Genomic DNA, 25,839 nt, shown 5'->3' with positions numbered 1-25,839 from the left:
ACCAAAGTCATTTTTTTAACTAATTTGAACCTGGGAAACACAAATTTTACGTCCATTTTGCTCTAACTGACACCGTTTCGGAGATGATCTTGGAATTATGACAATTTTGACACTTTAGGGCGTGGCACCCTTGCAAAATGACATTTTGACAAATGACAGTTTACGTAATTTTTGTACTATTAACCTGAGGGTATTTAAGCAGTGGAGGTTAATTTAAAAAAAAAAAATTTTCTGAAAAAAATCAGAAGTATCACACCCATGAAAATTCTTGACAATTTCAGTTTTTTATTTTTCAAGATCAAACGGTGCATGGTACCAAAAAAGTGTATAGAAGGTAAAAGTTGCATCCCATGGAGGTGCATTTGTGGTAAAACTTCAGACCTCCAACCTAAAACGTTCCTGAGATATTGATCAAAAACTGCAAAAAACGAGAGTCAACTTTCATGCCCTCTAGCGGCTAAACGGAGCAACTTAGCCGTGCCCGCTCAACGTCACGTGATATTAGCTTTTATTAGCTTTTTTTTGTTATACGGTGGTTTTATACAGAGTGTTTCAAATAAGCGAGTTGTAGACGATTTTCTGAAAAACTGCACCAAAGGTTCGCCCAAATTGTGAATTTCTTGTTTCGAGGAGGGTGATCAAAATAAGGCTGCTAGAGCAAAAACAATTGAATATCGATACAAACATTTTACATCAAGTAGGCCTAGAATTTGACGTAGATTCGAAAAATCGAATAAAAAATTATAAGTTTGGTTTGTTACTCAAATTTGGGACACCCTGTAGACTGATGGATTATCTAGGAATAAAGTATATGCACTGTCCCACTGGTAAACTTGAATTTTTTACCAGAAATGTGTCTTGACTGGCTGCATCTTTTAGCATATACCTACACAATTTTCCTAAAAAATTAACTTTTTTCAAAATATTTCAAAAACCAAAAAAATTTATTAAGATCATGATTCCCCATACTGACCCTCCTTATCCTGGACACACTGTATATATTTTTAGTAATCCCTTCCAACGTTGCCGGTACAAATAAAATTAATAAAAATTCTGTCAACACTGGCAACGTTGGCCAAAATCACTAGAACAATGTCTATCCTTGTTTGATTTGTTTATACAGAAGATCATAACACCTACTCGTATTGGTGTGAAATGTGCTTGTAAGGGACTTTTTTCACTTACACAGATCAGTCCGGGACACATTTGAGTAATTTTCGTTTACTATCAAACCGAGAAAACTTTAAATTGAAACCGGTTAACTTAATAGATACTTCCTCTTCCGCAAGAATAGTCATATTTCAAAAGTTCGAGTCTATATCTGTCTTACTGGGAATTTATTATCTGCAATGATAACCTCTTGTATTAGGTGGTTTACAATGGCACAACTTTCATTATCAAGTAATATAAAAAAAACACACAAACAAAAGTTAAGTTAGAAATAAAAATTACGTAGACTAGACACTAGTTTAGAAGTGGTTTGATTGCAGGCATCTTCAACATTTCCTCCAGCTTTCAGGAGAAGACATTTCAGTTCTTCTAGCAGAGAGTCCATTTTCGATTCCGTCGTTTTGTAGATTTTATTCAAAAATTCATCTAAATATAATTTGTGGTTAGGTTAATTCCAAATTCGTTTATAAAACAACTTACCTTTAAGTTCATCAATTGCAGCTTTGATGATGCTCTCCAGGTGGTCCAAACTAGGATTTGAGTGACCTTTCTTAATCTCCTCCAAGCACCTGACAACCTCTTTCAGTTCAGGGCTTTGAGTTTGAGTTGCCTCATCGATTTGATTTTTGTAGTAATCATAATCATCGTCAATAAACTCTTCATTTATCAAAAAAATGATCTGGTCTTCAGAATCCGAAATGGTGGAGTCGTCAGGCTTGGACAACTCTTCCATCAACTCCATATCTTTGTCCTTCACCAAACACAATGTACTATCAGGGTTGATGTTGACGTGTAGCTCCTCCAAGCCCTTCCATTTCTTCACCGCACTGGAAGAATCTAACCCTCCACTAGATGATGACGCCTTTTCTACTGCTTCAGCAGTTTGGCATTCATCCACTTTAGGAAGCACAACATAACTAGCGGTGTTCAGCTTGTTCTTCATCAAGTCTAGTTCCAGAGAGTCTTCACTAAACGTTTCCGTACTTTTGCCTTTCTTTTTTGTAGGTTTTACCGCTTTCCTAGCTGCGGTGTTGCGGATAAAATTGTTTGACTCATTTTTGAGGCAGTTGTGGATGGTACGGGGGCGGTTCAAAAAACTGGGAGGCTGCAATTTGTCACATCTTAAAAACTGACTTACTTCAGATTCAGTTTTTTTTGAGTTCTTTCTCTGAAATGTCAAAGCTTAGTAAACTCTGTAACAATTTTGTAGGCCCAGCAAAACCTACCATGTTGTTATTATTCTCGGCCAGAATTTTGTTCTGGTCTTCAATCCATGAATTGGGGTCTAAAGAGTAACGTTGTTGGTGGAATGGTTTTTTCCAACTTTTTTGGTCAGAAAAATGAGCATTTCGAAAACATCGGCTACATGTAGAGGATATGCAATCTCCGTTGCATTTTATGTTTAAACCGCAAGTATTCTGGAACCCATTAAATTGTAAATTACCACCAAAAAGTAAAAACGTTTAATGAAAAACACCAAAGGTGAAGAAGACGAGTTTTTACCACAGGTTTTAAGCAGCTGATAAGAGCAAAATTTGGTTTAAAGTTAATGAAACCTGAAAATGTAAAAACTTACCGACCAAGGGCTAAACTTTTTCTTTTCCGAGATATGGTGAATGTTGTAGGAATTCGGTGAAGGTGAATCTAAAAATTCAAATTGATTTTCTTCAATTAAAATCAAAATTTAAAACTTACAATCATCGTATTGAGAAAATCTGGCTGATAGTGAAAAAGACATCTTCTAAGCACCGACAAGGTACGTTGTCAACAGAAAAATCCACTGATAAAAATTGGGTTTTTGCTATTCAAGCAATTTGTATCGAAATGCTTAGGGACCGGTTTAACTAAACTGAAACATACAATAGTAAACTGGACTAGCCGTAAATTTGCACTTTACTACTAGATTAGCCCTTAAATTTAATTAGCCGCCCCTAAACGGAAAACGGTGCCGCAAAAAGGAAAATAAACTTAACAACCAAACTCAGGATAATTGTATTCAACTTACAGTAAAATAGTCCTTATAATGGGAGTTTAGTTCCCGGGTTTGGCCTCAGAACAGTCGTTTTGTAAATTACTTAGCAAAGAAACGCAGGTGTCTCAAGCCGGTAAACGAGCCCTTAATATTTTCCAAGGTGGAAGTGTAAAATTATTTTAAAGTTTCGGGAGGCACTCTCACTAAACAAAAACCGTCTTAAACGTTGTTTGTTCACCCAGACTCTAACGGTAATCGTAGTCTAAGGGATATTTTAAGACCCTTTTCTACAAGCTTGTAATATATGAACGAAAAACCCTAAGATGCTTGCAGGAAATAGTTATAGTTCATAGTTTTAAAATCCTTAAGTTGTAACCATAATAAAAACAAAAACTGTTGAAGAGCGTACCCCATCCAGATACATTTTAAACCTCACTGACTGTCATCTGAAGAAATTAACACACTTGACAGATTTGACAGTTCTGTCATCTGTCGAGTAATTGACTGACAATAGGCAAAAGAGGGACATTTTCTTGTGCTCTTGGCTTTTCTTGCTTTAAAATGTTCAAAAATTCTTGCTGGGTATTTATTTCTGCTTTTCAGTAGGGTTCAGTAGTTAGTTTAAGTGTCTCTAGTGCTTCCATATGATTTGTGACTGGACAAATTAGATTAAGGTGTTTTTGAAGAACAGCCGTGAATGGTAAGTACTTAGTTGGCTAATTATGCAATTAATAAATTAAAAAGTCATTAAACTAGCAAAACTGCAATAACTATGCTAAGTCTACATAAACTAAAGTTTTTCTTCTATTAATCAAACAATAATCTGTCAGTTATCACGTGACCGCGCTTATCGGACACAAAGGGAGTGTCACGTGACAGTTATCAAATTTAAGCCTGCTTGGTTTATCGAGTAAGTCCTCATGGACACATGTTTTTTCATCACTGTGATTTACTGCAAATACTGCACATGTAGACTTAACATTAATAAAAATCAGGACCGGTCTCAGTAACTGCTTTTTGGCTCGTGTTTGACTTACGCGAACTATTAACAGATTATTAGTTTCTGTCATATTGAACTTTAACCCTCTAGATAGCAGCCGGTTCGCAATTTATGGCTTTGAAAGGTCGGACTCCAGTGGGCTAAACTTTTGTTCATTAATTCGATTTTACCAAGTTATCCGAAATGTATAAATGCGAAAATGTTGCCTGAACATCCAGGATTTTGGACCGCAGCAAGTCAATGAAGACAATAATTCGTAGCGTTAACACTGCGGTCTTTGCCGTGTAGGCGATTTTGTGAGGTTTACATAAATTTTGTTTACGATTTCCGCACCATTTGATCGTGTCCTTTATTGTTTTCTGATATTAAAGTAAAAACTGTATATGGCAGAACTGTCAAAATATGACAGTTCTGCCTTCAAATGTCAATATTGTCAGAGTCCTAGTATTGTGACACTTTACATTTACCCCATAACTGTCAAATATTAGCTGTACAGACCGTAGAAATATAAAGTTGCAAGTTAAAACTCTCAACAACAAAAAAACAAGCTTTACGGCACGTATTTTGACAGTTTTGATGTAGATATGTCAACGTTAAGTATCTTAGTATCACGTAACACCTGTCATGCACACGTCACAACTGTCAAACAGCGGCAAAACAGATAGTAGAGCTGTACAGTTACCAGTCTAAAGTTATTGCATTTCAGTAGAAACAACAAGACAAACTTTATATCTTTACGGTAGGTATATTGACAGTTGTGACGTCGTGATGTCATTGTTAAGGTGTCTTACTACCACGTGACACCTGTCATGTACACGTCACAACTGTCAAATATAGTCAAAACTGACAGAAGAGCTATACAGGACAAGCTTAAAACAGATGCTGTATGGTATTACATCTAGGGAGGTTTTATAGCTTTATGGTGCATATTTTGACAGTTGTGCCTTGAAATGTCAATATTGTCAGAGTCCTAGTATTATGTGACACCTGTCATTTACCCCAAAACTGTCAAATATTAGCTGTACAGACCGTAGAAATATAAAGTTGCAAGTTAAAACTCTCAACAACAAAAAAACAAACTTTACAGCTTTACGGCACGTATTTTGACAGTTCTGATGTAGATCTGTCAACGTTAAGTATCTTAGTATCACGTGACACCTGTCATGTACACGTCACAACTGTCAGCAACAGCGGCCAAACAGACAGTAGAGCTGTACAGTTACCAGTCTAAAGCTATTGCATTTCAGTAGAAACAACAAGACAAACTTTATAGCTTTACGGTAGGTATATTGACAGTTGTGACGTCGTGATTTTATTGTTAAGGTGTCTTACTACCACGTGACACCTGTCATGTACACGTCACAACTGTAAAATATAGTCAAAACTGACAGAAGAGCTATACAGGACAAGCTTAAAACAGATGCTGTATGGTATTACATCTAGGGAGGTTTTATAGCTTTATGGTGCATATTTTGACAGTTCTGCCTTCAAATGTCAATATTGTCAGAGTCCTAGTATTATGTGACATTTGTGATTTGCCCCATAACTGTCAAATGTTAGCTGTACAGACCGTAGAAATATAAAGTTGCAAGTTAAAACTCTCAACAACAAAAAAACAAACTTTACAGCTTTACGGCACGTATTTTGACAGTTTTGATGTAGATCTATCAACGTTAAGTATCTTAGTATCACGTGACACCTGTCATGTACACGTCACAACTGTCAAACAGCGGCAAAACAGACAGTAGAGCTGTACAGTTACTAGTCTAAAGTTATTTTGAACATGGAGTCAGTCAGTTTGTCTCATGGAGGTATTGGTCAACGATAGACATTTACACTGAATAATTTATGATGCTTCTGACAGGAATAAATAAATTGGTCAATAAGTGCAAAATATACACTTTTAGACTTCTTTAGCACTTTTCTTAGATTTTTTTGTACTTTGACAACATTGCAAGTTTTCCTCTCCAAATTTAGGACAAAATAAAGGAAGCTTCAAGACTTCATTCCACTAAATAAACACCAATAAAACATCCTCTGTCTCCGCTTTGGCAAACAGTATGTTCTTTTTCAGCTTTTCCTTTATTGAAAGGGTGGTAAAAAGGGCTACAAAATAGTGGATTCTCCATCTTCTGGACAAATACCTCGAAATCTGAATATATTTAACGGGAATCTATAAGTTGGTCTCAACAAACTAGGAAACACAAGTTTGCTTCATCGACTGTTCTTTTTTATTGAATTAATAAAACTAGTTTGTTTGAAAAATTAATTGAACATTGATATCCTCTAGTTGTTAATAAGCTCAGAACAGCCATTACTTCCAGACAATTCGTAGTGTAAGTGGAATCCATAGTTTTGGGTTTCTGTTTTGTATTGATACGTTCCTAAAGCTTTAAAATTGATGAAAAACGGTCCAGGAACCAAACCTAAAAGTTTAATTTTTACTAAACATGCTGAAATTTTCGTGACATACTTAACTGTAAAAGGGGTCCATCGAGGTGCAAACCTCTTCTGTATCATCACTATTTGATGAATAGTATTCCGGTACATACAGATAATCCACACAGCTAATTGTATATTGAAGATTCATTGTTACAGGAGTAAACCTAAAAATGTTACAAGGAAACGTATAGTATACAGGGTGGTCCAGTTTTAAGTGTCAATAATTCACCATTTGATAGCTACTCAAAAAATAAGTTGACTTGCATTATGTCATTTTTCTGAAAAACGTTAGTTCTCCAAATTTCAATTTAAAAAATCGTTTTATAGTGTAAAACTGAACATTCAAGACTTGTGAAAGTCCAAATTTGTACTGAATAGTCTAAAAACTTTTTTACTACTAGGAATAGTCTTATGATTCGCTTTCTCAGACTGCCATCCTGGTTGAGTGTCTGAAACTGGCATTCAAGAACTAAAAAAAGTCCGGAAATCAAGACAAAGATTGTGTTGTGCATGAAACTCATTTTTTACTACTAAAAATAGTATAAAAGTTGACTTTTAATGCTAGAACGGACCTTCCTAGGACTAAAGAGAGTCCAAAAGTATATTTTCAAGACTTTAATTGGTGTACAACTCAATTTTCTTCAACTTTCAACAAGTCAAGAAGTAAATTAAATTTTCGGACTATTTTATTTCTAAAAATTAGTTTTCAAGACTATTATTGTAGCATTTGCTACCAACATTTTTTACTTTTATTACTGAAGAAACTTGACTTTTGGAAATAGTCTTAAACTCGATTTTTCAGTCTTAAAAAGCACTAAAAACAGTCTGAATTTCTTAGAGATGCTACAATTTATTGCACCTATGAGTGTAGAAGTCAATTTAATAGTGAAGAAGCTTGAAATAACATTTTCAAGACTATGGTCAGTGGACAAACTGGCTTTTAGGCCTGATAAGTCAAAAACTTTGTAAAGATAGTCTTGAAACTCGATTTGAGGCACTGAAAACAGCCTTAAAACACTAAAAACAGTCTAGTTTGTTAAGAAATACCCGAATTTTTAGCACTGAGGTGTCTAGAAGTCGATTTAATAGTGACAAAGCTTGGAATGCCATTTTAAGTCTATGAAGAATGTAAAAATTGTTTTTTAAGTTTGCTATGTCAATAACTTGGTGAAGATAGTCTTGAAACTCGATTTTCCAAGCTGAAAGCAGTTTTAAAGCACTAAAATTAGTCCAGAATTCGTAGAAAATGAAAAGCAAAGTAAAAAGCACGAAAAGTTAGTTTTCAAGACAATTTTCATGAATCTAATGTCAATGTCCTGCATCTAAGACTATTTTCAAGACTAAAATATTGAAATTTGTCTTCAAATTATGAAAACTTACTTCAAATGCAAATTTTAAGCTTCTGATGTCACTTTTCATTAGTTCAGTCACATTTTGGGGTTCAAGTCAATTTTAAAGGTTTAAATGTATGAATTTGTAGTTACAAGTTCTTGAAAAAGTAGTTTTTATGTCTACAAGTCAATTTTTAGTATTAAAGTCTCTCGATTTGCATGGAAAGTCAATTTTCAAAACTAAAGTCTTTCAGTTTGTCTGGAAACTATGAAAACTGGCTACAATAATATTTTTTAAACTTCTTAAGTGAATTTTTCGTTTCCAAGACAATTTTTAAGTTGGGTTGGGTTAGTTTTGGGTCTTTGACCGTAATAACGTGTAATAAAGTGCTTGTTCCAAATTTGATATTGATCATTGCTCCAACGGTCTGACAGTTATAACAAAAAAACGATTTTTTAAACAGAAATTTGAAGAGCTGTATTTTCCTTAGGAAGCACTTTTCAGGAAAATGACATAATGAATGTCAACTTATTTTTTAATTGGCTATGGATTGGTGAATTATTGACATTTAAAACTGGACCACCCTGTATATTTTAAGATAATTTAAATTTGTAATGTTCTACAGGTGCATTACAAAAAAATTCACTTACTTGATGCCACAAACATTAGTAGGTCTTTTAAATGCTATAGTATAATGTATTCCAGAAGGGTAACTGGTAACTTCAGCCGAATCTTTTGGTGAAGTAGAATTGAATCCAAACGATTTCACTTCTCCTTTCCATTCAGTAAAGTACTGGATGGCACCTTGAGGGGCTGCAATATACCACCCTGATTAACCACCTTTTCTTGGTAAAATATGGTCAAACCTAAAGAGTAAAAGTCGTTGTTGATATTCTCCACTTCCGCATATTGGGCCAAGTCAAACTTGTGACGTTTCATCGGACACTCCAATTGGGTGAACTTGATTTTCCATTTTGGTTGCGGCAGATATTGATTGATAGAATTCAAACGATCAGCTAGAGTGATATCAACTGTCACTCCCAACAGTGCATCACTACTCTGATTTACATGAACGTACACTGTTAATACAAAAATTATTAAAGTGCAACAAGTGATTGTTTAAAAACTTACAGTGTTGTCTAGTGTTGTTACCGCATAGAACTGGGACACCATAGTGATTGGGAGTAATGGCAAGGGAGTCTTGGGCGCATTTGAATACTTCTTCATTATTGTTGGCTGCAGTGGTTTGTGGGAGGAGAATTGCCGGGGCCAATAACAATTCTTCAAAATCTAATCTAAGATCAGTCAATCAGTCATCTTTTTCAAACTACTTCAGCTGTTTTACAAGTAAATTACAACTAAATACGTTTAAACTGGTTTTGTGGATTTTCTAGAAAGTTTTATAGCTTCATGGTGTGAATTTTGATATTTGACACTTTATATCGACAACCTAGGCTACAGCTCCAGTAAACTGATTTCCCTTAAAAACATATAAAACCCTTCCAGTAGAGGTGTAAAATAAACTTCACACACATTAACAATTTTTTTTTTTTTTTCTAACTTTTTTAATTTTTGAGAAATTTCAATTTGAAAATTGTGTCACTTTTTGTGAGTTTGCAACGTTGTTGCCAGGTTTGAAGCCTTGTGAAGCTGTAATTTGCACTCCAATCTAGATTTTTTATATATCAATAGAAAGAGGATGAAAAATGTTACAAAATGACGGTTGAGCAAATTTTCTAACTTTTTTAGTTTTTGAAAAATTTCAATTCGAAAATTGTGTCACTTTTTGTGAGTTTGCAGCGTTGTTGCCAGGTTTGAAGCCTTGTGAAGCTGTAATTTGCACTCCAATCTAGATTTTTTATATATCAATAGAAAGAGGATGAAAAATGTTACAAAATGACGGTTGAGCGAATTTTCTAACTTTTTTAGTTTTTGAGAAATTTCAATTCGAAAATTGTGTCACTTTTTGTGAGTTTGCAGCGTTGTTGCCAGGTTTGAAGCCTTGTGAAGATGTAATTTGCACTCCAATCTAGATTTTTTATATATCAATAGAAAGAGGATAAAAAATGTTACAAAATGACGGTTGAGCGAATTTTCTAACTTTTTTAGTTTTTGAGAAATTTCAATTCGAAAATTGTGTCACTTTTTGTGAGTTTGCAGCGTTGTTGCCAGGTTTGAAGCCTAGTGAAGCTGTAATTTGCACTCCAATCTAGATTTTTTATGTGTCATTGGGAAGAAGATAGAAAATGCCACAATATGGCGTTTGAAGAAACTGTCTAGCTTTTTCAATTTTTGAGATATTTTAATTAAAAAATCGTGACGTAATTTGTCTTGGTGAGACAAACAACCTACCTGATTTGACAGACGTTTGGGTTCATCAACTTGATGGTATACTGGCAATTGGTTATGGCTTTGTTCAGTTGGCTAGACTTAAAGTATGACACTTTTTTGTTTGAGGTTTGATGACAGTTGGTACCAACTAAATCAGAGACAGATGTACGATTTACGAAATTGATTTGCACTATAACAGTATACTTACAAGCACAACAAGTAAAAAAGGGTCCGCATTTTTTCTTGCTGGCGATTCCACCAGAAGCCACGCATTTGCCCTTGTCCATGCACACCCCCATCGTATTTTCATCAATGTAACATTGTGTAATTTTGTCTTTTAAAGCTGAATAATTCAAATAGTTAAATTTAAAAAAAATACTTTTTGGTTTAGGTATTTACGTTGGATGTTCCATAACAGAGCTAAAGGATCGTCGACATCGGTTAAGTCGAAGAAACCTCCATAAACCACGTTCAAATACACTAAAACCCACACTAACTTGAACATTTTTTAACTTTTTTCAACTGAAAAGCTATAGCATTATGTAACGCGGTTATATGTATAGGGTAGTTAGAGCTAATATAACAGCACCGCACTACACTAACACCAGAACTATTCCCAAAAGACCGTGCCACCATCTATTTATGCTTTCGCCGTGTTTGTTTAACAGGACTCGGGCTTTTAGGCAAATTAGACTGAGACTCAATGGGCATATTAACGGTATTTAGCATATCGGTAAATAAGTTCCGGGTGGAGTTAACAATACCACCCAAACCTCGATACAGTGTGTCAATATTGATGCTTGTAACTTTTTTGGGACACACTGATAACCAGGAAATTGTTAACAAGACGGGGCACCAACCCCTTAACAGGTCACCGAAACGTCCTGTCCTTTAGTAGGTACTATCAGGCAAAAACTGTTACAGTTAATAAGAATGACTCAACTAGATTAAAACTTTGAAAATTAATTACCATGTAACGGAATCTTTGTAATATAAGTCATATCATACTAAAATGCTGATCATCATGCAGTTTATTAAAAGTTACTACAGGTAAGGAAAGGTTGTGTGTGAAAAAAGTATACACCAGCTGCTACAGCAGGTATTAAACAAAATGATGATTACGTCATACAATTCAAAAATTTGATGAAATCATGAGTAAAATATGGTCTGGTAATACCAGAAGTTTGACCAATAAATTACAAATACTGAGTTCCTGGCTGTTCAAATTTTGACAACGGTTTGCTTCCTGACTGTACCAAACTATGTAATTTTTCTAGGTTATTGGATAGGAAATTTGAAAAAGGATTCCCAAAATGTGCTTGAAAGAGTCACTTTCTCACTCCAATTTGGTTTTACACTCGATTTTGTCCCTGACTGTCCTTCTGTTTCTGGCAGTTCAAACTTTAACACCGCTTTTCTTCCTGACTGTACCAAATTTTGTAGTGATTTTTATGTTATTGGATAGGAAATTTGATGAGGATTCCAAAAATGTACTTAAAACTGTCATTTTCTCACTCCAAGTAGGTTTTACAAGCGGTTTTGTCCCTGACTGTCCTATCAAACTGGGTTTCTGGTAGTTGAAACTTTTTACACTGCCTTTCTACCTGACTGTACTAAATTTTGTAGTTTTTTCAGGTTAATGGATAGGAAATTTGACGAGGATTCCAAAAATGGACTTAAAAACATGATTCGGTCACTCCAAGTGGATTTTACAGGTGATTTTGTCCCTAACTGTCGTTTCAAAGTGTTTCTAGCTGTTCAAACTTTGACACCGCTTTTCTCCCTGACTGTACCAAATTTTGTAGTGAATTTTCAGGTTAATGGATAGGACATTTGATGAGGATTCCAAAAATGTACTTAAAACTGTCATTTTCTCACTCCAAGTGGGTTTTACAAGCGGTTTTGTCCCTGACTGTCCTATCAAACTGGGTTTCCGGTAGTTCAAACTTTGACACCGCCTTTCTCCCTGACTGTACCAAATTTTGTGGTGTTTTTTCAGGTTATTGGATAGGAAATTTGATGAGGATTCCAAAAATGTACTTAAAACTGTCATTTTCTCACTCCAAATGGGTTTTATAAGCGGTTTTGTCCCTGACTGTCCTATCAAACTGGGTTTCTGGTAGTTCAAACTTTGACACCGCCTTTCTACCTGACTGTACCAAATTTTGTAGTTTTTTCAGGTTAATGGATAGGAAATTTGATGAGGATTCCAAAAATGTACTTATAAACATGATTCGGTCACTCCAAGTGGATTTTACAGGCGATTTTGTCCCTAACTGTCGTTTCAAAGTGTTTCTAGCTGGACAAACTTTGACACCGCTTTTCTCCCTGACTGTACCAAACTTTGTAGTGATTTTTCAGGTTAATGGATAGGAAATTTAATTAGGATTCTAAAAATGTACTTAAAACTGTCATTTTCTCACTCCAAGTGGGTTTTACAAGCGGTTTTGTCCCTGACTGTCCTATCAAACTGGGTTTCTAATAGTTCAAACTTTGACACCGCCTTTCTCCCTGACTGTACCAAATTTTCTAGTGTTTTTTCAGGTTATTGGATAGGAAATTTAATGAGGATTCCAAAAATGTACTTAAAACTGTCATTTTCTCACTACAAGTGGGTTTTACAAGCGGTTTTGTCCCTGACTGTCCTATCAAACTGGGTTTCTGGTAGTTCAAACTTTGACACCGCTTTTCTCCCTGACTGTACCAAATTTTCTAGTGTTTTTTTCAGGTTATTGGATAGAAAATTTGATGAGGATTCCAAAAATGTATTTAAAAATATGATTCGGTCACTCCAAGTGGATTTTACACTTGATTTTGTCCCTGACTGTCCTTGCAAAGTGTTTCTGGTAGTTCAAACTTTGACACCGCTTTTCTTCCTGACTATACCAAATTTTGTAGTGCTTTTTATGTTATTGGATAGGAAATTTAATGAGGATTCCAAAAATGTGCTTAAAACTGTCATTTTCTCACTCCAAGTGGGTCAGGCAATTTTGTCCCTGACTATCAAACTGTGCTCAAAAGTTGCAAAGTTTTTTTTGCCATATTTATTATAAAACTGTTTTTGAGATTTATGACAGTAATTTTGACAGTGGTCACGTGACTGTCTAGGTAAGTTATCCCCGAAAAACCACGTGATATTTGTTACTAATGTCGAAACAGCCAGGAATTACAGTCTATTGGTAAATTCTCCTGTCACCCTGAATTTTACTTTACCTTACCATTAAATAACCTGTTACGGTAAATTTACGCCCATCACTAGTTTACAACCACCATATTGCCTCTTCAGGCTGATTGACCTAATGTTAAAGCAAACTATTCAACTTAAGGTTAATTTTTCAGTCTTTTCGTGGTTACAATCTGCGCAATTCATAAGAGTTTCTAAAACTTATGTATTTAGTTAACTGAGTGGTTTAGAGGCATCGAATATAACCATCAGTAACCGAAAGGTTGAGACAACATATTCGTTTACAAAGCATATCAAATAGGTAAACATATCAAGCAGGATGTATGCTTATGAATGTATTACTGTCCTGTCTTTGGGTTGTGCATCGTGAGATTTTTTAGCTTTTTTCGTTTGCTAAATAGTTTTAAAAAGTCAACGAACTTGATATGTTAATAAGCTAAAACTTATGATCTATGGTGTGTTTGTCAAACCTGTAAAGAAAAACCATTATAAGTTAATACGTTTATTTGTATAACTTAACAACTGTCTAATTATTTCATCTATAAGTTGATTATTCAATAAACCAAAAGTATTTACATGGGGACCAGTCACAACTTAAATTTTTATTACAAAACCACTTACTAATAATAAACAATCAAAAAATAAATAAAAACTTTAATTCGTTGAAAACCTGCATGCATTTCTATTGTTAAGAACTGGACTAGTCACTTTACTCTACAAAAAAGCGAACGCGCGTGTCATAAAGACGTGGTGGGACTTTGGTCGCGTTTGCCCTGGCTTTTAAAGGCGTCGTAGAGCCAATAATCGGTCTCCTTCTTACTTAGTCTACAGCCGCCTATTCCGGTCAACACCTCTAAAGTAAAAGTAATGCGACAATTAGTGACGAAATGGCGACGGTGCGGTGCATTTTTGTTTGCAGTCTTTGTATGTACAGGGTGTCTGGTTTTTTAATTGTTTCTAAAAAACGGTGCTCGTCCATACGTACTCATGGGAATCCCGCTCGGTTTGTACATTTCGTTTTGGTCGTAGTCAACGTCGTAGTATATTCCACTTTGATTCTGAAAATTATTGTTTTATGTATTTTTTTCAAAATATTGAATTTTTGAAGATTGCTATTTTGGATACTTACAGCCACTGAGGCGCTACTCCTGCTTTTCGGTCTGGGCACATGGAAATTCCTTCCCAACAGGTCGATTTTGTCCTCTTCCTCGCTGGAACTGCTATTGTCCAGATTTTTCATGCTTTGTACGCTTGCGGCTTTACTAGCTAATTGAGCCTACAAAAAAATTGCAGTTTAGGTTAGTAAGTTCGTATCTCAATACAGTGTGGTTACTGTGGTTGGTCAACCAATCACAAACCACAAACAGTAGTTCTGCCATATACAGGTGTGGTAAAGCCAAAAGGGACCATAGGAAAACCGTGTAACGGACAGAGAAACGTAGGTAATTGCATGCGCGGGAGAAAGACAGTAAACGAAAAAAATATCAAGTAGGCCATATTTTTAGCGCGCTGTTGCCAAACGCCGTAAGTATTCAATACCCTCGACAAACTTACTTACGGCGTTTGGCAACAGCGCGCTAAAAATATGGCCTACTTGATATTTTTTTTGTTTTCTATCTTTCTCCCGCACATGCAATTACCTACGTTTCTCTGTCCGTTACACGGTTTTTCTATGGTCGCCACACCTGTATGTGGATTGGCCAGTACTGCTGACAGGTTTGACTACATTTATTACCTGTAAATTCAGTCTTGGTAATGGTACTGGAGGTAAAGTACCGGCAGCTCCACCATAAATCGAATGCCTTGACAGTGTATTGTTGACTGGCAACGTGGGGTACCCAAACAAAGCTGATGATGGCCTTGTGGGTGCTAAACCGGGTTCCGGCTGCAAAACACTCAATTTTAAAGAAAACGAAACGTGTGAAGCATAGATGGCTTACTGCATAGTGATTGGCTTGCGCCATAACGTCAGCAATTTGAGCCCATCTGAGCCTGTCCTCCAAAGTCAATTGGTACGGTGGCGCCCCCATTACTGGAGTTTTAACTGTGTTGCTTGCGGTGGCCATGTAGCCAAACACTGGACTTCCAACGGCAGCTTTTTGTTCTCGACTCCATTTTCGACTACAACAATATACTTTTATGTGTGATGTTCAGGTTGGATGCTCTCTAAACTTACCTCCACATTACCAAACACACTAGAGTAAGTCCGATAATAATAATGGCGGCCACACTGGCTCCAATAGCAACTCCAAGAACTTCCCCATCCAGTTCGCATTGACTTCCATAGTAATTTCCAACACATCTAGTCAATATAATTATGTTATAAATTTCATCATCAATCATATAAAGTGTATTGAAAGATATCAATCTCTATGTTTTAAAACAAATTTTTCATGTGGTCTAAGATATGGCAACGTTCTTCAACAACCTGAATGACCAACCAATCAAACTCCTGATATTCAAGGATCAAAGCCGATATCAGTCCATTGTCTCTTTAACTTTGATAGGAAACTAAACTGAACTTTGACAGGTGACAGTGAGCATCACATTCAAAACAATTACCTTCTCATTATAGTATATTAGCAAGTTTACCCTTAGCAAACCCTTAGCGAATTATACAACCACTTTAGTCCCTAGGTTTATATACTATTTTATGCACTTTAGAATGCGAGAAACTAAAAATAAAGATCGATTTTGTGTAACGAATGAATGTTTGTACAATTTGAATGAGTTACACAATAAGACATTTTCGAAACGTGTTACAAAACTAACAGTGGTTACAACGGTACTCTCGTATTACTGATAGTTGTTATTGATTGTTGTTGGCATGGTGGATTCACTTAAAATTTATTGTGCCCTGGAAGTGTTGCTATGGCACAAAACAAATGTCAATCAGTTGTTATCAAACGGTGAGTCCAGAAAAATCGTATTTTTTGAAAACGAACATTGAAGAGGCCGCCCAAGAGGCCATCGCTAGCCTTCCAGAAAAATCTCGCGAGGCTTACAAAAAACAGTTTCTTGTTTACCAAAAATGGTGCGTTGAACAGAATGCAGAGAATTTTACGGATGAAAAGGTGCTCCTGGCTTACTTCCTGCAGAAGTCTAAGAAGCTCAAGGCATCTTCTCTATGGAGCCAATATTCCATGATCAAAGCCACGATAATATCTGAAGCACACGTCGACATCAGCAAATACAGTAAACTCCAGGCATTTCTAAAGAGACAGAATGACCATTATCAGCCGAAGAAGTCCAAGACATTGGATTTCGACCATATAAGAGATTTTCTTCAAAATGCTCCAGATGAACAATATCTAGCCCAAAAGGTAAGATTATTTTCTTTACTTTGAATATTTTCCTGATAGTACTACTAAAAATAACACCATTGATTATTTTTGTCTACAAAACTACAAAATGTACTGACAGGAGACAATTTCGTTGCAGGTGGTGCTGATTATGGGAGTCGCTGGAGCATGTCGAGGAAAGGAGCTCTGCCAGCTAGACTGCAACGATGTCTCGGATCATAAAAGCTTTTTTTTCTGGTAAATCTACGGGGTACAAAATCAGGAAAGGATCGCTTGTTTGTGATAAAAACGTCTGGCGAAAACTCTACGAATGTAGTGGAATTAGTGAGAAAGTATATTGGTCTAAGGCCACCTACAAAGCATACACGATTTTTTGTGTCTTACAAAAATGGGAAATGCATGACTCAGCCCATAGGAAAAAATACATTTGGACAGCTACCAAGGAGAATTGCTGGCTACTTGAGACTACCAAACGCAAACCTATATACTGGGCATTGTTTTCGCAGATCATCAGCTTCTTTACTTGCCGACTCTGGATCAACCATAGATGTGTTGAAAAGACATGGTGGCTGGAAAAGCAGTTCTGTTGCTGAAGGTTATGTAGAAAATTCATTGTATCAAAAGAAGAATGTTGCCGATCAAATATTCACCAATGTCTTCTCCGATGTTGATATGGCATCAGCATCAACCATAGAAAGATCAATTTCAGAAAATGAGACAACGGCAACGGCGACTGCTACGTATGTGCAGAATATGTTTACTACTAAAATGTTGCTTCCAATTGTCCACCCTTCGTTAGCCTTGCAAACTGCACCAAAGTCAATATAAATGTAAATATATATAATAATAAGAACTAGATTTAAGTTATGTTTATGTTAATTATCCTTTTTCGTCCTTACACTTTAACAAATAAATAAAATTTCAATAAAATCATTGTTTAATTTGGAAGAATTTACTTTTAATCCCTGCGAGATTAAAAGTGCATAAAATTCTGATTTTCTCTATAACAACTTACGTGCACACTTCTTGTCCATTAGAAAACTTGCATTCTCCTCGATTATTACAGTGAGAGGCTGGACATTGTTCGCAAAAACGTCCCGCTCTATGTTTGTTGTCAAACCAAGGGTCCTTAAGCCCTTCATGACACTCGCATTTAAAACTACCAAAAGTGTTGATACAGTCTGCTTGGGCGTGACAGTCGTGGAGTTCTGGTGAAGCGCATTCATCCAAATCTAGAAGCAAATTTTCCACCACTTTGTAGCTATTTTTGGATGAACAAAAATAAATACCTTGAATGCCGGAAACTGATCCTGGAGGGCTATCCACCCACAAAGCGCTATAACCGACATTGTTGCTTCTACGCTGAATCACCCCTAGAAGATGCTTCTGTATATCGCCCTTAATTGACGGTCTAGATGTATCTGCGTTTTCCTCCAGCTGCAATGTGATATTAACAAACACTCCAGCTTGTCCTTGAGACCGATCCCCTTGGTAGATGTTGTTCACTTTGGCCCCCAAAAACTCATCGCTGAATGGTGTCATCGACATGGCTGAATCCAGCTGGAAAACAGTTTTTAACCAATTGTTAAAATCATCCAAGTCCTCTAACCGCTCTTTCAGCTTCAAAAGATAATTGCTCGTAGCCTTCGCTGGTTTTCTGGAGAAGCTCATTGGCCCAGACCACGCGTTTTTCGTAGATTCTGTCCACTCTTAGAGATACCAGTACTGCCACGATTTTTCGGCAAGGGTCTCTGTGTTTTCTTCGGGCTGTGCCTGGTCTGCAATGACAAGCACTTACACCGGCTTCAGTCCTGCAGATTTCGTGCTGGGATACGTCACAAGTGGAATCATCACCCACAATACACGTGTCAATCCTAAAAAATAACAACTTCGTAACATAAAGAAAAAAGTAGCGTAAAAACATTACCTAACAGGACTTTGACTTTGTGGTCTGGGTCGATAAGATGGTCGTCTTTGTGCTGGTTTAACCGAACCATGGTTGGCAGATTTGACCGGTTTTTCCCCTTCCAAAGCTGTTCCATGCACCACTTGATTGTTCGAGGGTGCTGTCGGTTTTATGCCCACCGCCGCCACTGAAGTAGGGTCAGGGTTTTCCCCAAACAAATTCAGATATGTTCTGGTACCTTCGATGGAGACGTAACCTTCGTTTCCCACTGCTGAGGTGATGACGTCAGCATGGCCGTTGATCTGGTCTAAATCAACCGGAATGACGTAGGGTTGACCTGCAGCAGCTTCTCCTTGACTTTGACCTTGTATGGCGGAAATAGTGACCTCAAAGGTATCACCGTAGGCGTTGAGTGGTGGTCTGGTGAGGATTGGTTGTCTATTCAGTCCTCCAGGTTTGTAGTCGGGGTCGTCAATGACGATGCCTGGACGCGGACGATACGATTCTGAAGACGTTGAGAAGCTCGACGAGTCTGAGGTAACTAAAACGACAATTTAGTCAAAACTATATAGACCATCGTTTGTAAAAAGTCTACCTGATGATGGTTCAATAGTAGTTGAAAGTCGGTTAGTGGAAGTAGTCTCATTAACTGCACCAAGTGCGGCAGTTTCAGAGGATGCTGTTGTTATAGTCGGAGTGGCAATAGAGCTTGAAACACTACTACTAGTCGTAGACTCTATCATGGAACTCTCCAAAATAGGAGTATTGGTTTTTCCTTCCTCTATTTGAACTTCAGATGAATTTGACACACTAGAAAATTGAGTACTTGGAATAACATCCTCTAGTACACTAGTGGGCTCTATGCTGATTGAGGTGAAAGAAGCACTGGTCTCTTCAGTGACCAATGAAATTGGAGTTTCCAAAATGGACAACTCAGACTTCATAGTTGGAGTAACTAAAGTAACCTATAATAGTGAAAATAAAATTTAGTGGTGCCCTCCAGGGTAGCTCAGTACAACAACCTTTGTGGACTTTTCCGGACGTGGAACTTTCTCTTTATTTTTCTCGAAATCTGTAATAATGTCTTCTACATTCTGATTAGTCGTTGCTTCATCTTGTGAATTGGACTCGTTCTGATTGGCTCCCACACTTTCCATCTTCGTGTCCTCAAAATCACTGTCTTGTTCCATGTACTCATCTCCAGAGTGAGTCCCTTCAAACTGAGAGCCTAGGGTAAAGGTCAAAATGTCTTCGTTAGGCCTCTCCGAGGTCAGACTGACTATATCCGACTGACTCATGGGCGGCATGGGTTTATAGTGAGGAATGTCCGGATTGGGACGTTTAACTGGACGGCGTTTATTCCACGGTAATCGGGTAGTTGGGCGGTAGAACCTATTATCAAACCTATTATTAACTTTTAGAACAAAATAGGAAAAAAAGGGCTTACACAGGTCTTTTGTTGCCTAACGGTAGTTGGTCTGAAGATAAAGGAATATTGTTACCTCCACTACTGCTGGCATACGTAGGGCGTTTGGGCGACATATTGTTGAGCGGCAAATCGAAAGGGTAAGGAGGTTGAGTAGACATAGGACCTTAATTATTTTTTTCGTGAAACGTGTAATTTATAAGTTAGTGGTACTAAACTAACCAGCTGGAGGAGGCGGCAAAGGCGGTGCCGGTATGTCAAAATCGGGCGGCAACGCCGGCACATCCGTAATCCTGGGTGGCCCTCTATTGTTAATCCTGGTGGAAACAGGCCTTAAGGGACGTCCAGACCCAGGGGGAGCAGTATTTGCCTGTACTTTTACGTTGCCATGCAACAATTTAACTAGCCCGGTCAAAATGTCTTGAATGTCCGGATTGGCCTGTAAATTTATAGTGATTTAAAGAGAAAAAAAACAGGGAAAGTGTAAGTGAATACCTGTCGAGCTTTTTCCAAACTAACGGAGTGAGTAGCAGAAGCCGTCGTCGTGGCAGTCGGCGTGATTTCCTGGGGCTCTTGCAAGGACCGGCCCTGCAGAGCCCCTTTGGCTTCCCCCGACCCAGAAACTGAAGTTGCGTGTAATTCTCCAAAGTATCTGTCCCTATCCTGCATGTATAAAATTCCCATCAAACATTATTAATTTTTGGCCCAAAACCAGACAATATTTTCATTTTACTATAACAAAGCATAATGACGTGATTAAAATGTCCAATCAAACTGAGAAAAAAAAGAAACTTTTATGGGACACGCTTTTGTTGTTTTCTTAATTTGGCTGGCCAATTGTTGAGTACCACGTACTTTGTAGAATTGCATCAAACAATCTACTTAAAAATAATAATAAAGCGTATCCAAACGGTACTTGAAAACTATTCCATTCTCCACGCACACTGGGTACCACCAGTAATTTAATTATTGCTAAAACTACACTAATCAAAAATTATTTCTATATTTATGACTCAGTACCGTTCTTGAGGGTTGAATAATATGTCCAAGCCTTCCGGAAAGTTCCACATCGTTACTTTCAAAAGCATCTTCGACGTTTTTGTACAGCAGCAAATTGTCACCGGCTGTTGTCTTGGACAGGATCGGCACCGCCGATCTCAGTACCCGGTTGTTTGGTTCCGCAACGGTACCACTCTCGAGGTTGGCCTTCGAAGAAGTTTCTTCATTAACAGCACCAGGAGTTTTGGTGGGGTCAATCAGTCTAGCCTGAGATTCGTCAAAATTGGGAGAAACTCCAACTTCTTCAGCCGAATTCGGTGAAATAAACGAGTTGGAGTACAAATCAGCGCCACCTACATGAACACAAAAAGAAATTATTACGTGTTTGTTGACCTTAATTATTGTTTTAATAACAATATTTTGGCTCGACAGTAGCGGTAAAAACAATAAGGGAAAGTCTTGCATTGAAAGTGATATTCCTAACGATACTCATATGTTTTTTAAATTAGTTCGTGTGAATGTCCCCTAGAATATACAGGGTAAAAACTATATAGGAAATTTCAAAGGAACTTTGTATCTAAAAGCTTCCAAATTTTCTTGAAACCGTCGAGAAGCTTCCAAAAGTTTCTAAAACTGATCTAGAGGCTTCAAAAACAATCTAGTAGCTTCTAGAACAGTTTAAAAGGTTCTAAAACTGGTCTGGAAGCTTTCAGAAGCTTTAAAAACAATCGAGAAGCTTCCAGATGCTCCTGAAATAGCCTAAAAGATTCCAAACGCATCTAAAAGCTTCTAGAACAGTTTAAAAGCTTTCAAAAGTTTCTAAAACTGGTCTGGAAGATTTCAGAAGCTTTAAAAACAATCTAGAAACTTCCAGATGCTCCTGAAATAGCCTTAAAGATTCCAAAAGCATCTAAAAGCTTTTAGAGCAGTTTAAAAGTTTCCAAATTCTCTTAAGACCGTCTAGAAGCTTCCAATAGTTCCTAAAACTGGTCTGGAAGGTTTCAGAAGCTTTAAAAGCAATCTAGAAGAGCTTCCAGATGCTCCTGAAATAGCCTAAAAGATTCCAAAAGCATCTAAAAGCTTCTAGAACAGTTTAAAAGCTTCCAAATTTTCTTGAAACCGTCGAGAAGCTTCCAAAAGTTCCTAAAACTGGTCTGGAAGCTTTCAGAAGCTTTAAAAGCAATCTAGAAGTTTCCAGATGCTCCTGAAATAGCCTAAACAGATTCCAAAAGCATCTGAAAGCTTCTAGAACAGTTTAAAAGGTTCTAAAACTGGTCTGGAAGCTTTCAGAAGCTTTAAAAACAATCGAGAAGCTTCCAGATGCTCCTGAAATAGCCTAAAAGATTCCAAACGCATCTAAAAGCTTCTAGAACAGTTTAAAAGCTTTCAAAAGTTCCTAAAACTGGTCTGGAAGGTTTCAGAAGCTTTAAAAACAATCTAGAAACTTCCAGATGCTCCTGAAATAGCCTTAAAGATTCCAAAAGCATCTAAAAGCTTTTAGAGCAGTTTAAAAGTTTCCAAATTCTCTTAAGACCGTCTAGAAGCTTCCAATAGTTCCTAAAACTGGTCTGGAAGGTTTCAGAAGTTTTAAAAGCAATCTAGAAGAGCTTCCAGATGCTCCTGAAATAGCCTAAAAGATTCCAAAAGCATCTAAAAGCTTCTAGAACAGTTTAAAAGCTTCCAAATTTTCTTGAAACCGTCGAGAAGCTTCCAAAAGTTCCTAAAACTGGTCTGGAAGCTTTCAGAAGCTTTAAAAGCAATCTAGAAGTTTCCAGATGCTCCTGAAATAGCCTAAAAGATTCCAAAAGCATCTAAAAGCTTCTAGAACAGTTTAAAAGCTTCCAAATTTTCTTGAAACCGTCCAGAAGCTTCCAAAAGTTCCTGAAACTGGTCTGGAAATTATTTATTAGGTAGCATTTGTGTAAATCACAACACAGTGGGTAATTTGAGATTGTTCAAAAAAGCAGCTTTCAGCTTGCTGTCTTTTTTGACCAATCACAAACTACACCCACTGTGCTGAGATTTACACAAATAGTACCTACACATGTAGACTAATTTTACTAAAACAAACGGTACGACGATGAACCAAGAAAAATACTGGGTAGCTACTACACGCCTGGTTAAAAGCCACTTTCTACTGCGGTACATTCACCGAAATTCGCACAGTCTAAACGTCCTACCAGTGCATTTAACACGGCAAATCGTGTTGGTACTGTACCGAGCCTATTAATGATGACAATACCCTCTTCACGTCCGGTTTACGACGCCTTTAAAAAGTTTCTTGTTGCACAAATATTGTCGATTTGGTAACGTATATCACGCAATACCGTGCAGCTAATTATATCAATAATTTCAATTGAAAAATCACCGTTATTTACCAACATTATTGGTGATCTTCTATTGAATACCGTTAGTTGGTCAAAGGTGTGCCAAAGAGTTAATCAATTCCATTTAAGTGAAGACTATTGTGGAATAACGTATTCTACATTTCTTCTATTTAAGGTGTAGAGCGCGTCCAGGTATTTTAATGTTAGTGTCCCAGAAACATCCTTTTTTGGAATGTTTTGTTTACTAATGTAACTGTCTAAAATCTTGCACAACTTACTTTATGAAAATGAATAGTGCTCTACCTTTCTCTACTTTATTTCTCAGTATTCAAACACTTCGTCCAAAAAAACCAAAATCTATCAGAAATCTAAAAAGTCTGCAAACAAGCTAAAACTACCACTTAAATCGTCAAACAATCTCAAAAACCGTTTAATCGAAAGCCTGTCGGCTTCCAGCTGCCATTTAACATTCCTGCTAAACAGATGCAAATCTGCAACTTTTCCTTCTACATGCATGCAAATATCTCCGCTTTCGTCCTTTTTTCAGTCAAGATTTTCATCTGAGAAAGTTATGCAACCGACACGAAAACCGTTAAATTCAAACCGAACCTTTGCAATTAATAATACCTTACCAATTCCGCAAAACGGTTAAATTACATGCAAACCGATAGGTTTCTGCTCTCTTTAACACGTGCTAAAACATAATCTGTGATCTTTGAGTACCATAAGATCTCCTTGATTGCAAGTTCAAGATTTTGATGAATCAGTAAGTGAAGGTCTGCGCATATGGAAACATGTTAGATGCAATTTTGATTAACCTGGCTTTTAATCTATGCAAATATCAATATGGAGCGTGCGTATTTTTACCAACAATAGTCTATTGTACAGGAATTTATGTGGTTTATGGTAATAATTGCTAAAGAAAAATTAATTTTTTAATTCATACATAAAAGGGTTTGTGTCTAAAATAAATTTAAAGTTTTACAAGCTTAAGGTTACATGTGCTTCATTTGCGTAAAAATTAACACAGTGGACGTAGTTTGTGATTGGTCAAAAAAGCAGCTTTCAGCTTGCTGCTTTTTTTGACCAATCACAAACTATACGAACACTGCTGTGACGTACATAAATACTGCACATGTGTGTATATTGATTGATTAAAGACTAGAGCTAAAAAACTGTACATAAACCAAACTTTTGCAGCATTTTAGAATAATTGGAATGGAAAACTCCTACTACCACTTTGTATGTCAGAAACCAAACTCCAACAGTGCATTTTCAGATTATTTTTACTGAAACTAAACAATTATCACAAAAGAAAGTTTTTTGCGGATATGACGTTTCTGTTGACGTTACAGTCATCATCAAGGTGGTGAATTTCTTGCAATTTCCAAGTAAATTTAATGACTAAGACAACCGAAGAATTTCACTTGTAACACCCCGTCGAACGCAACAAAAGCACCTGAAGCAACAGATTGTGCATTCCATTCTGAACTGGTTCTTCGCAGAACATTCTTCACTTTGCTCGAGATATTACAATTTACATATTTGGAATGGTAAATAAGGATGATAATTGAAACAGTGTCAACAGCGCCGTGTTAACTACAACTGTTAAATAAGACCCCCCAGTACAAGAACTTGATGAACTCTGTAGACCTACCTTCACCAGACATCAACGCTAACAGTAATCCTACGCAATAAGCGGCAAGTGTCCGAGGAATTTGAACTGACCCCATTTTTTTGTTGTTCACTGTTCACCTGACATTGAAAGTCACAGTTTAAGTTACTAAAACGCCCCACTTTAAGGGTGGACAGCCCTTCGGGAAGTTATACAATTCGAAAAACCACCCTTAAGTCACTTTTGTTGGGTGCCCATACACCAAATTAACGCGATACTGCCACGAGATGAATTTCAAGTGTAAAGCACATCGTCGATGGTTATTTGGGTCATCTTCGATCCGCTCACCGGACTTGAGGTCAACAAACGATCACTTAAATCACATATTTCACTAGGAACACCATTCACAATCTAGGAAGCTTCAAAAACCAAATGAAACTATTACCAAAAAAATTTGGTGAATCCTTACAAAATATGCTGAAGAAACACACATCCACGACAGTTTGTACGCGGTACTTTCAGCAGACTGTGAAGGTAACGGTACCATCGCCGAGAAGTGTACGCAGGATGGTACCTAGTCTTGGGCTGCAGGTGGGGCTCCTGAGGACCGCGTTTTGTTAGAGCGTGTTTGTTATTGTTATTTCAAAAATTGTAAAGTATTTGATCTTGTATCAGCTTCTGCTGGAATACAACAGGATTCGTTTTTGCTTTAAACTATCTAGAACAACTTTCCTGGGTTTTAGATGAAAACACAATGTTGCAAGATCAAACAAAAATTACTTTAACTTATGCAAGACTAAGGAATGAAGTTCCTGATGCTTAGAAAGCTTGTT

At 36.9% G+C, this 25,839-nt stretch overlaps 4 protein-coding genes across 4 annotated transcripts; 1 reads left to right on the top strand and 3 right to left on the bottom strand.

Moving 5' to 3' along the window:
* Window positions 1-1,320: 1,320 nt before the first annotated feature.
* Window positions 1,321-3,019, bottom strand: LOC145729320 (uncharacterized). Its single transcript, XM_081980032.1, has 5 exons — window positions 2,866-3,019; window positions 2,747-2,814; window positions 2,397-2,588; window positions 1,651-2,338; window positions 1,321-1,596 (listed from the first exon to the last, which is right to left on the bottom strand). Exons 1-5 carry the CDS (start codon window positions 2,906-2,908, stop codon window positions 1,436-1,438), a joined length of 1,152 nt encoding a protein of 383 aa, XP_081836158.1. The 5' UTR covers window positions 2,909-3,019; the 3' UTR covers window positions 1,321-1,435.
* A 3,186-nt stretch (window positions 3,020-6,205) lies between these two features.
* LOC145729191 (uncharacterized) lies at window positions 6,206-10,860 on the bottom strand. Its single transcript, XM_081979850.1, has 8 exons — window positions 10,647-10,860; window positions 10,456-10,590; window positions 10,269-10,395; window positions 9,048-9,211; window positions 8,783-8,995; window positions 8,567-8,729; window positions 6,621-6,748; window positions 6,206-6,568 (listed from the first exon to the last, which is right to left on the bottom strand). Exons 1-8 carry the CDS (start codon window positions 10,750-10,752, stop codon window positions 6,429-6,431), a joined length of 1,176 nt encoding a protein of 391 aa, XP_081835976.1. The 5' UTR covers window positions 10,753-10,860; the 3' UTR covers window positions 6,206-6,428.
* A 3,057-nt stretch (window positions 10,861-13,917) lies between these two features.
* On the bottom strand, window positions 13,918-25,542 carry pwn (calcium-binding EGF-like domain-containing protein pawn). The gene is made up of 17 exons (XM_081979743.1): window positions 25,049-25,542; window positions 21,086-21,417; window positions 20,561-20,728; window positions 20,288-20,504; window positions 20,087-20,231; window positions 19,662-20,031; window positions 19,235-19,604; window positions 18,661-19,180; window positions 18,343-18,607; window positions 18,023-18,293; window positions 17,749-17,965; window positions 15,608-15,733; window positions 15,372-15,552; window positions 15,167-15,316; window positions 14,561-14,707; window positions 14,417-14,489; window positions 13,918-14,284 (listed from the first exon to the last, which is right to left on the bottom strand). Exons 1-17 carry the CDS (start codon window positions 25,122-25,124, stop codon window positions 14,169-14,171), a joined length of 3,744 nt encoding a protein of 1,247 aa, XP_081835869.1. The 5' UTR covers window positions 25,125-25,542; the 3' UTR covers window positions 13,918-14,168.
* On the top strand, window positions 16,039-17,250 carry LOC145729129 (uncharacterized). The gene is made up of 2 exons (XM_081979770.1): window positions 16,039-16,754; window positions 16,873-17,250. Exons 1-2 carry the CDS (start codon window positions 16,317-16,319, stop codon window positions 16,972-16,974), a joined length of 540 nt encoding a protein of 179 aa, XP_081835896.1. The 5' UTR covers window positions 16,039-16,316; the 3' UTR covers window positions 16,975-17,250.
* Window positions 25,543-25,839: the final 297 nt, after the last annotated feature.

Source organism: Ips typographus, linkage group LG5 (genome assembly GCF_016097725.1).
Source record: "Ips typographus isolate SLU linkage group LG5, UJ_Ityp_2.0, whole genome shotgun sequence".
NCBI classification, from domain to species: Eukaryota; Metazoa; Arthropoda; class Insecta; order Coleoptera; family Curculionidae; genus Ips; species Ips typographus.
Note: the sequence above shows the minus strand (reverse complement) of the source record. Positions and strands in the feature narration are given on the sequence as shown.

Coding starts and splice junctions, on each gene's coding strand:
- LOC145729320 (XM_081980032.1), bottom strand. CDS start 2,908: ATGTCTTTTTCACTATCAGCCAGATTTTCTCAATACGATGATT. Junction 2,589..2,746: donor AAAAGTTTAGCCCTTGGTCG/GTAAGTTTTTAC, acceptor AATGGGTTCCAG/AATACTTGCGGTTTAAACAT. Junction 1,597..1,650: donor TGCAATTGATGAACTTAAAG/GTAAGTTGTTTT, acceptor AATTATATTTAG/ATGAATTTTTGAATAAAATC.
- LOC145729191 (XM_081979850.1), bottom strand. CDS start 10,752: ATGTTCAAGTTAGTGTGGGTTTTAGTGTATTTGAACGTGGTTTATGGA. Junction 10,591..10,646: donor TCTGTTATGGAACATCCAAC/GTAAATACCTAA, acceptor TGAATTATTCAG/CTTTAAAAGACAAAATTACA. Junction 8,730..8,782: donor CAACGACTTTTACTCTTTAG/GTTTGACCATAT, acceptor GGTATATTGCAG/CCCCTCAAGGTGCCATCCAG.
- LOC145729129 (XM_081979770.1), top strand. CDS start 16,317: ATGTCAATCAGTTGTTATCAAACGGTGAGTCCAGAAAAATCGTATTTT. Junction 16,755..16,872: donor AACAATATCTAGCCCAAAAG/GTAAGATTATTT, acceptor ATTTCGTTGCAG/GTGGTGCTGATTATGGGAGT.
- pwn (XM_081979743.1), bottom strand. CDS start 25,124: ATGGGGTCAGTTCAAATTCCTCGGACACTTGCCGCTTATTGCGTAGGA. Junction 17,966..18,022: donor ATCAGTTTCCGGCATTCAAG/GTATTTATTTTT, acceptor ATTTGCTTCTAG/ATTTGGATGAATGCGCTTCA. Junction 15,553..15,607: donor GTGTGTTTGGTAATGTGGAG/GTAAGTTTAGAG, acceptor ATATTGTTGTAG/TCGAAAATGGAGTCGAGAAC.